The sequence below is a fragment of the Hyaena hyaena genome, unplaced genomic scaffold, assembly GCF_003009895.1.
Source record: "Hyaena hyaena isolate Hyena2069 unplaced genomic scaffold, ASM300989v1 scaffold_1, whole genome shotgun sequence".
NCBI classification, from domain to species: domain Eukaryota; kingdom Metazoa; phylum Chordata; class Mammalia; order Carnivora; family Hyaenidae; genus Hyaena; species Hyaena hyaena.
In genome coordinates this window covers 10,924,242-10,933,646 of record NW_024080633.1, presented here as the reverse complement: position 1 = coordinate 10,933,646, position 9,405 = coordinate 10,924,242, and the positions used below count along the sequence as shown (strand labels likewise).

Genomic DNA, 9,405 nt, shown 5'->3' with positions numbered 1-9,405 from the left:
TTGAATGTGTGAAACGTGACCAAGGCCGAGAAGTGGAACCGAATCGTGCCCCTCAGCCTGCCTCCCGTCCCCCACACCCTCGCGTATCTGTGTGTCCGCGGGGTCCTTGGAGCTGCCTCTGCACCCCAAGTGTGAGGAGTGCTGCTGTGGCCTTTCCGGGGGACAGGTGGCCCCTAGAGGATCTTCTTGCGCCCCGAGAAGAGTGTCTGTGCTGTAGGGTGCACGCCCTGGGTATTGCTTCTGTGCAGAAGTCACCAGGGCCCCAAGACCCCCCCTCCCAGTTTTGTTTACTCCTCAGGAAAGGGCTTTTGAGATCGGACAAGTTTCTGGGATGGTACGTGCAGCTGTGGCGCTCTGGTGGGACCAGGGTCACTTCAGGACAAGTGGTAAAACCTTGGGAGAAAATGCTCCCGGCAGCAAAATGTGTGTGCTACCTCGGCAGGCCACCAGGGGGCCCTTCCCGCCGTGCCCGCAGGGAAAATCCCCTTTGGCGGCGTCGGGGCTTTGGGCATGTTCTGGCCACTCGGGACAGAAACCCTTACCTGCCGTTTCCTCCTTTAACATTGACTCGATCCTAAGTGATCAGCAAATACCCACAGACGTCCCTTCTGGTCACATTAGCTCTGCCTGGGAATGACAGGGAGGCACCTTTGCGGGGGCTGGGGGAGCCGAGCGGGCACGTGTGGGCCGTCCACCTGCGCAGCGGAGCTCCCATGTGCTAGTCCACCCTCAGTGCCAGAGCCTGAGGCCGTCCGCACGGAGCAGTCTTGGAGGCCGGAGCGTGGGGGCGGCAGGGGTGTGAAGTGGTTCAGCCCTGCCAAGACCTGGCGTTCCCACCTGAGAGGCTGAGCCGGGTGGCAGGTGTGGGCACACGTGTGTGCGTGTGTGTATGCTGCCTGTGCGTGCGTCATGGTGTGGGGCGCGTAGGTGTGCGTGAGTGTGCGTGTGCGTATGGGGAGGGGGGAGGGGCCCACCGGAGCCCAGACTGTCTGCTTTCAGACGTGAGCAATGTCCGTGCAAATCTAAGACCTTGAGCCCTTTCTGGCTGCTCTTCTAGGCACTCCTGTGTCGGGAGGTCTAGCCTGGGACCATTTTCACAGAACTTGCCCTTGGATGTTCGCGAGCCCCCCTCAGGGGCTGGGGTGCTGAGCACACACACGGTCATGACTCAGAAGGGTTGTTGCCTTTATTAAGGGTCCACCGTGTGTCTGTCTGGAGCCGTCCACGGCTTCCTGCCCTCAGGAGAGCCCAGGCCTCGTGCTGGGGAGCCGGGATCTCCCTGCTCCGATGGCCACGGTGTCTCCTGAGCTGGAGGACCCTAGGGGTCCCGGACCCCAGGGCATCACAGAACACACAGGCCGAGGAGGATGGTGGTGAGGGAGGCCAGCAGGGCCCCTGGCTGCTGGTGGAGGCTGGGGGCCTCTGAGTAGCCATACATCGTCCTGCAAGAAGTCTGCAGCTTGTCCTTTGGGATGGGCTCCTCCTCGGGAGTTTGCGTGTGGTCGCTCACCTGGGGACAGACACCGCTTGGGCTGCCTGCCCGCCTGCCCGCTGGCCCTGCCTGCCCACCTGCCCACCTGCCGGCCAAGAAGGGTGGGCGAGTGTGCCGGCCTCTCCTCACCTGCTCCACTGCCTCGAAGACCCTGAGCAGGTTGTTGGCCAGGGCGCCCCTGACCTCCGCCTCTGTCCACTGCCTCCTGAGCAGCTCGGCCACCAGGTCTGGGTACTTGGACACGTCCTCAAGCCCCACGGGGAGCCTGAGGCGAGGGCAGAGAGAACCAGGCTCTGCATCGCAGGGGTCAGGACCTCGGGACCACCTACCTCCCCACAAACCACTGTGGCCCCACCCAAAGCCATCAGGGGCCCAGTGGAGTGGCCTTCAGACCGAGACATGTTGGGCCCATCTGAGCCTCAGACCCTCATGACATGTTTGAGGAGGGGGGGTGGCCTTTCCGGCTGAGCCACGGGACACAGGCCTTGCCCCTACCTTGAAACACCATCAAAGTCCCCACCAAAGCCCACGGCTCCAGCTCCTGCCACCTTCTTGATGTGGTCCAGGTGGTCTGCCGAGGAGGACCGCAGGGGTGAGTCCCAGGGGCGGCCCTCGCCCGCCAGCTGCTGTGGCCACCCTCCCGCACCCACCTGCTACTTGGGACAGGGTGGCCGCCTCTTTGCATGACACGTAGTCGTTGTAGAAATTAACCATCACCAAGCTGCCTGTCTGGTTCTGCTCGGGAGAAGGGGGGAGCCGTGGGTGGGAGAGCAGGCCACGCGCTCGGGGACCACTGCGGGGAGGGAAGGGGAGGGAGGGGGAGGGAGCGCCAGCCCGCGGCCCCTCACCACCAGCCGCAGCACGTCGTCCGGCACGTTGCGCCGGTGCGGGCACAGGCTGTAGGCGGAGGAGTGGCTGAAGATGACGGGGGCCGTGGACAGGCGCAGGGCGGCCTTCATGGTGGCCACGGACACGTGGGCCAGGTCGATGATGACCCCCAGGCGGTTCATCTCCTTCACGACGCTCTGCGCGGACACGGGGCTCAGGGGCCAGGAAGGCTGCGCTGGGCACGCCTGTGTCTGCGCCCTTCCGGGGCTCACCGCAGCCCCCCTGACAAGTCCGGGCACGGCGGGCGGGGCATTTGGGTGAGGGCCGCTTGCCGGCCAGGTGTTCATGAACTTTCCAATGGCTGGAAGACGCCCGGCGAGTTCCCGTGGGTACCCACCCTGGGAAGCCCCTGTAGCTCCAGTTTATAGGTGAGGAAACCAGTCCTGAGGGGAGAGAAACCGCGTCCTGGGTCACTTCTCTGAGGGTGACGGCGGCCCTTGTCGAAACCCCCCTCACCTGCCCAAAGGGTGACAGGCCTTCGCTCTCAGCCTCGTCCTCTCCTGTGTCCACCAGCCAGTTGTCAGCCCTGGGAGAGCAGAGAGCAGCTGTGCCAGGGACGCGGTGGTGATCCTGCCCCCCCCCCCCACGGGCGGACTCTTGGAAGGAGAGGAAGGGGCCGGAGAGCAGGGCTGGGGACTGCCCCCCCCGCCCCCCCACGTGGCGCCTGGGCCCTCCCCGGGGCCACTCACCAGGGCGTGTTGCAGCTGTGCGTGAGGGTCAGGTAGCGCATGCCCAGGCGGTAGAGGGCCCGCAGGGCACCCAGGCTGCTGTCTATGGAGTGGCCGCCCTCCACGCCGATGAGACTGGCCACCCTGCCCTCCTGGAAAGCCTGCCGGACGCCTGCGAGGAGAGCTGGCTGAGGGCGCCGGGCGCCGGGCACACCAGCAGCTCTGCCGGGCGGGGCAGGGCCTCAGGAAGGTGGGTGGGACCGGGACGCACCTGTGCTGTCGGTGACACACGCAAAGGTCTCTGGGTACATCTGGCACATGCGGTGGATGACGTCAATCTGTTCCAGGGTCCTCCTCACAGCGTCCTTGTTCTGGGTGTCACAGGGCACGTACGCAGACCAGAACTAGGGGCCCCGGGGGACAGCGGCTAGCAGTGGAGGCTCCTGGCCTCCCCCCCCCCCCCGCCATGCACATGGGCGTCTGGCTTCCCTCCCGCTTCCGGAGTCCTTGCACGGTCTTTGTGGCTACCAGGGTCCCCTTCCAAAGACCTGTGGCCCCAAGGGGCTCAGGAGGGATGCCGCCCGGCTACGCCTGCACCTTGGCCAGGACACCGGGGGGGGGGGGCACCACGAGCCATACCTGGCCCCCCACGAAACCAGCCCTCAGCTTGGGGATATTGGTGTGTGTGTCGGCGAGGCTCGTCAGGTTGGCCTTCTCGTTCCGCAGCTGGTTGTTGAACGTGGTCAGCAGCTGCCAGGGCAGGTCATTGTGCCTGCAGGGGCGGGAGACGGTGTCAGAGGCGAGTCAGGATGGCCACGTGCACCTGGCGCCTCCGGCTCCCTCCCAGGCAGGGAGCGAGAGCCGCCCACACGGCTGGCGGGTTGCTCCTGATCTGAGCACACCTGCACGCAGGTGAGTGCCCCACACCCAGGCCAGGGGACCTCGAGCAGAGAGAGCCTCTGGGAGGTCTTCCCTGCAAGGGCCTTTCACTGCTGAAGAGGGAAAGGCAGATGCTCGTTTGTCTCCAGAATCGTCCTGGGGAACAGGGCAGGATCCAAACAACCTGCATGAATAGGGCAGGTTGACACCAGGCAGCTGGCGGTCTCACAAGTTAAAGATGAAATCCTCTCCTTGCAGGGAGAGGCCCCGGGGGCTCTGTGACGGCTCTGCGCCATTTCCAAGCCCATCCTTCTGTGCTTCCCCCGTGAAGGGTTCCCTGGAGCCAGGAGGGGTGAGCGCTTTGGAGGGAGAGAGAAGGAGGGCAGGGAAGGTGGGGTGAGAGGCAGGAGCCAGGAGCAGCCTCAAGGGGCAGAGGCCTCTGGGGTGCCAGCCCCCCCCAAGTCCCACACGTGGAAGAAGTGTGGGCCAGGGAGCCAGTGGGAAGTGCAGTCTCAGGCCCGCTCAGACCTGCCGGTCAGTCTGCACTCGACTCAGCCAAGACTCAAAGGTGGACACGCGGACACCGAGGGGCCGGGGTCCTGGTGCCTCGCCGACCCTCCCGGCCCAGTCCTCCGCCCCCGGCCCCCTCCCAGGGCCGCTGCTCTGTGTGAGGGGCCACCCGGCTTTCGAGACCCTTCCCCCGGGACTGGCGGCCCTGTCCTCAACCCCCACCCGGTTCCCATCTCCAGTCCTGGCTCCTGCCTCTCTTGCCTCAGTTTTTCCACCTGTAACGTGGGGAGGAGGGGTGCTCTGGTACCTTCGTCAGAGAGTGAACTGTGAGGGTAGATGAGTAACTTAGTACTCGGACCTCTCAGGCCAGCTGTCCCTGGGGTGACCTCTTCCAAAGCAAGTTGGCTCCAGACTCCGGAAGCCCCCCACCCCGCCCCGCTCTCCTGAGGGGCACCTGCCACAGCTGTGTTTTGACGTGATGGGGTGTGGGCTGGTGGCCAGAGGTGTTGCTGGCCGAGCGGGGGGACGTGTCTCGGTGCCTCTGGGCAGCACTGGGCACGGCCCCTGGAGAGGACTCTCCTCCCCGCCTGAGGGCGCTCACCGTCCAGCCGGCAGCCAGGAACCCACCAGGGAAGCGGGGCACACTGCTCCAGCCTCCTCACCACCCAGCGTTTGCAGGAGCCCGGGGTGCGGAACAGGTCACCTTCGCCCCGCGGCCAGCAGTGCCAGTGGAGCGTGCCGGGTCCACCCTCCTTATCTGTGTGGCCTGGGCAGCTCCCGGAGCGACTTGAGGACGCTGCTCCCACTCAAAGGGAGGAGGTAACAATTCCAAGCACTTGAATGACAGCAGTTGTAGGAGAGACCGCGGGTGGCCTGTTATCTACTCATTTTTTTCTTGGTAACAGAACCCCCTATTTTTACCCTGAACCATGGCCATTTGAAGTAAAGATATTCTGTGTCCCTTTACTGCTGGGCGTGGCCGTGTGGCCGAGTTCTGCCCTCTGACAGCTTCCAAAAGCTCTCCTTGACCGGCTCACCCTCTGCCCTTGCTGTGTCCCTTCCCCATTCATGCCGGCTGGCACGCAAGCACAAAGGCCGGGGCTGGTGCCGCCACTTTAAAGCGCGAGGTGGGAACGACGGCCGCCGCTGTGCCGGGGCTCCCTCTGCTCTCTCTCTTGTTGAAACCACTTACTTGAGTCTCTTACCCGTGAGAGCAGCTGATGCCACGGTATTGGTTTGGGTCCCGTCAGCCTCGTCTTCACTTTCTAGTGCTTTGGACAATCCCAGATTCCCAAATCCCAGCTCCCTGAGAATTCCTAGCTGTCTAGGCTCTTTGAGCCACTTGCCCCTCATACAGGCCTCCCGACTCCCAGCACCTGACCTTGGACCCCCCCCCGCTCTGTGCCCGGCTGCCCGCCCCTCCCCCGGCTCCTCAGCATGAAGTGGCGCCTTCTTCTGCCCTTGCTGGCCTCCCGCCAGACAGCAGGCCTCCACCCTCCACCCGGGGGGAGCCCAGGCGGCAGTCTGAGCACGTCCCCTGCCTCATTCCCCACGAGCTTGTGAGGGGACCCTGGGGCCGGGAAGGAGGTGCGGGGGGGCGGACGCTACTGGCTGGTGGCCCCTCCCTTCTCTAGGGCTGCCACAGCCCTGGGGTTCCCATTTAAGGGCACACCCCATTTTCTCTCCTTTTCTTGCAGAGCATTTTGTCCGACAAAGCCCACGGGCCTCTGCCAAATAGTAAACAGTCGTGAGCAACATTCACTGAGCACTCTCGGGGCGCCACACAGAGGGACCCCCGGCACTTCCGGCACCCAAGGGGGCGCGAGTGTGTGCCACCTGCCGCTCTGCCGACGGGGCGGCCCAGGGAACGGAGTCTCTGCTCTCTGCTGGTTAGAAGGCGGGGCAGGGAAGGAAGCAGGAACGGCAGGGACGTGTGCGCAGGTGGCGTTTCACACGGGGCAGGAGGGGCTCCCAGAGCAAAGCCCAAACCCCGGGGGGGGGGGAGCTGAGGGTGGCAGCGTGGAGCCGGGGACAAGCAGGGGTGGCAGGAGCCTGCTGGAGCGTGGGGCTGGCCGGGGAAGGCGGTGAAGGGGCCCGGGGCCCACTGGAGGGCTTAGACTTCCCCTGAGCTCAGTGGGAGCCATGATGGGCGGGGAGTGTGAGCCAGAGGACGGGAGCTGGGACTCCCTCCGGCTGCAGCACTGAGACCAGACCTCGGCTGGTGGGCCGTCAGAGGCTCGCTGGACGGAGGTGGAGGTGGGGGCAGGGGGGAGGGCAGACGCAGATGCACCAGGAGACAGGCCCTGCCAGGTTGGCTGTGACATCAGAGAAAAAATAACAAGGTTTCTCCAGGGTCTTGGCTTGCGGGGGCGGGGGGGGGGGTTGTCAGTGATCGTGCACATGAGGTCAAGCTGGGCACCCTGTGCCTGATGAGGTCTCCCCAGGGTGGATGCAGGGGAGGGAGAGGAGCGAGAACGGTCTTGGAGGAGGGTCAAGGAGGGGCCTCCCAGGGGCCCGCAGTAGACGCCACTCTTACCTACAGCTTTAGGGAGGCCCAAGGGGGGAATGTGGCTCCTGGGGCTACACGGCTAGTCCGAGGCATGCCCCGGGCCCGGCCCCTCCATCCTGTATCCCCAGCACCACCCTGGGCTGGGACCTGGTACCCAGGGTGCAGGGGGTCAGCTTGTAGGCACGCGGGAGCTCCTGCTTAACTGTTCCATTCCCTGCAGACCCTCATCTGCTGAAGCTTTGGGGGGCCCTGAGAGACCCAATGAAGAAGCCGAGGCCAACAAAGGGCAAAAGCCATGGTGTGGCTGAAGAAACAGAGTCCCAGCAGAGGTAGGGCAAGGTCAGTCTCAAGGTCACATGAGCTCCTAGCCCCTCCTGCCCCGGATCCCCGGTCCCGTCCCAAGTGGCTGCTTACCCGTCAATGACAGGTGTGCCTCGCATGATTCTCTCAGCCTCATTCCGGAACTGGTCTGCAGCGCAGATGGCCACCAGGGGCCAGAGCCACCAGCGGATCCACATGACAAGCCTCCAAGGGCCTGCTTCCGGCACTGCTCTGGCACGGCCGGCCTGGCCTGTGTGCGATGGGTCCAGCCGAGGCGTGAGGAGCCGCTCTGTGCGCCAGAAGAGAGAACAGAGGCCTTTGGTCCCCGTGATTACTGCCAGGAACTGTCCCATTTAACATTCATTCCAGTGTTCAGGTGTTCAATCAGTAACTAGCTCTTCCTTGGGAGTGGGGTGGGAGGGGGGCGAATGGAATGTCCTGGACCCTGTGGGCTGGGCGTTGCTGTCTGGGCCAGGCACAGGCATAGTAGGAGGCTGCTGGCCCCAGGGGAGCAGAGCCAGGGTGAAAGGGCAGGCTTGGGAGGGGCAGGCTCTGGCTTAGCCGTGCCCTCCCTCCGTGGCCTGCCTCCGTGGCCTCAGGACCTGAGATCTGCAAACAGGAACTAAACCAATCATTCAGATCTGCCTCTTGTAAGGTCTTCCTTTGTTTGCCTATAAAAATAGTTTTACCTCATCGTGAAAGACAGGGCGCAGCCCGCTGGGAGCTCCACCATAGCCCACCCAGCTCCGGCCTCCAGCCACCCCTGCTCCGGCTGCAGGCTTCTGGCCCAGCAGGCTGGACTTGGTGGGTCAGAAGTCTGGAGTCAGCACGGAGGGGGGTTCCCAGTCTTCCTGCGCACTCGGGGCTCCCGATGTCTTTGCTGGGACCCATGGGTCCTGGTCCCGGGGCTGGGCCAGCGTCCAGGGTTCCAGCGGGCAGCCAGGCTGGGAGGGAGCCAGGCCGGGAAGGCGGGTGAGAGGTGTGGGTGTGGCAGGGAGACTCAGAAGGGCAGGCGGCCAAGCGCAGGGGTGGGGGGCATGCGAACCCCATCCCCTACCAGGCTCCCCAATGCCTCTGCCGCTGGACAGTGCTGGAGCCTCACGCAGACCTGCCCTGCGGAGCCCTCCCTGCACCCCACCCCCCCGAGGATAGACCCTCCGGCCAGCCTGAGAAGGGAGGTCACGTCCCAGCCCTGGCTCTGCCACCGTTAGCTGCCTGGGCCTGGCCTGTTTCTCCTGTTGAAAGGGCAGCGCAAAAGGCCGCCGTGAGCACCGTGCTGAGGGGGGCAGCCCTGGTCTGCTCCAGCCTCCTCCCTCCCCCCGCCTCCCACACCCCTGCAGAGGAGGAGCAGGGGCCCAGGGGCATCCTCCGTGCCACTGCCCCCAGACCCCATCGAGGAAACTTCCTCCGCCAGGATCCTCATCCCACTGGGGTGGCCCTCACCCGCCCCCCCACGCTGGGCCACGGGCCCTAAGCAGACCGCCGGGGCTTGGGGGGAGGCTGTGACTCAGCCCAGGGTCACCTGGAACCGGGAGTCTTTGCAAGGGGACAGGCACACGTCTGCTTGCCTTTTGCTGCCTCCTGCGCGGCCCCTGTGTCCACTCACCTCCGCCCCCCCGACCTGCCTCCCCAGGACCTGGGCGCTCACGCCAGGGCGGGGGAGGGGGCGTCCCGTTCTCCCAGGATCTTCCCTGGATTCCGTTCTTGCCTTTTATTATTTTACCTGCTATTTTTCTATTTATTTTTAACTATTTTTCTTGTCCTTTTTGTTTCCGAGTTGGGCCTTCAGAACATGTATTGTATTTGATTTCTCAGCCTCTTCTGAGTGTGATTGTCTTCACATGGGACCATTCCTGCCGGGACGACGGTGGTGGCGGTGCCGGGCCGCGCTTTCTTGTCCATCTCGAGGCTCCTCCTCTGTTTCTTGCTTTGCCAGAATTTTCAGGTTATTTCCGTTCCCTCCCGCACTTTCACTGCTTTGCTGGCAGTGATATGTGTAACAGTTGTATTTAAATTAGTATTTCTCCTTCAGCAGAGATGGCCCTTCCCACGAGGTTACAATCCACCGCCGGCTGAGACTTCATTTAAATGTAACGTTTTTTGCCCATCTTGAGATTTATTTCTCATTTATTTCTCAC

The 9,405-nt window shown here is 64.0% G+C and overlaps 1 protein-coding gene across 1 annotated transcript; it reads right to left on the bottom strand.

The window, feature by feature from the left end:
- Positions 1-1,168: 1,168 nt before the first annotated feature.
- Positions 1,169-9,161, bottom strand: DPEP1 (dipeptidase 1). The gene is made up of 11 exons (XM_039227215.1): positions 8,991-9,161; positions 7,361-7,556; positions 3,688-3,820; positions 3,320-3,452; positions 3,070-3,220; positions 2,837-2,906; positions 2,341-2,517; positions 2,143-2,227; positions 1,988-2,063; positions 1,622-1,757; positions 1,169-1,510 (listed from the first exon to the last, which is right to left on the bottom strand). Exons 2-11 carry the CDS (start codon positions 7,462-7,464, stop codon positions 1,343-1,345), a joined length of 1,233 nt encoding a protein of 410 aa, XP_039083146.1. The 5' UTR covers positions 7,465-7,556; positions 8,991-9,161; the 3' UTR covers positions 1,169-1,342.
- Between the last annotated feature and the right edge of the window lie 244 nt (positions 9,162-9,405).

Excerpts from the sequence above, each read along its gene's own strand:
- DPEP1 (XM_039227215.1), bottom strand. The coding sequence starts at position 7,464 with ATGTGGATCCGCTGGTGGCTCTGGCCCCTGGTGGCCATCTGCGCTGCA. Across the intron at positions 2,228-2,340 it reads ACGACGTGCTGCGGCTGGTG|AACCAGACAGGCAGCTTGGT; the intron begins GTGAGGGGCCGC and ends TCTCCCGAGCAG. Across the intron at positions 1,511-1,621 it reads TCTTCGAGGCAGTGGAGCAG|GTGAGCGACCACACGCAAAC; the intron begins GTGAGGAGAGGC and ends GTCTGTCCCCAG.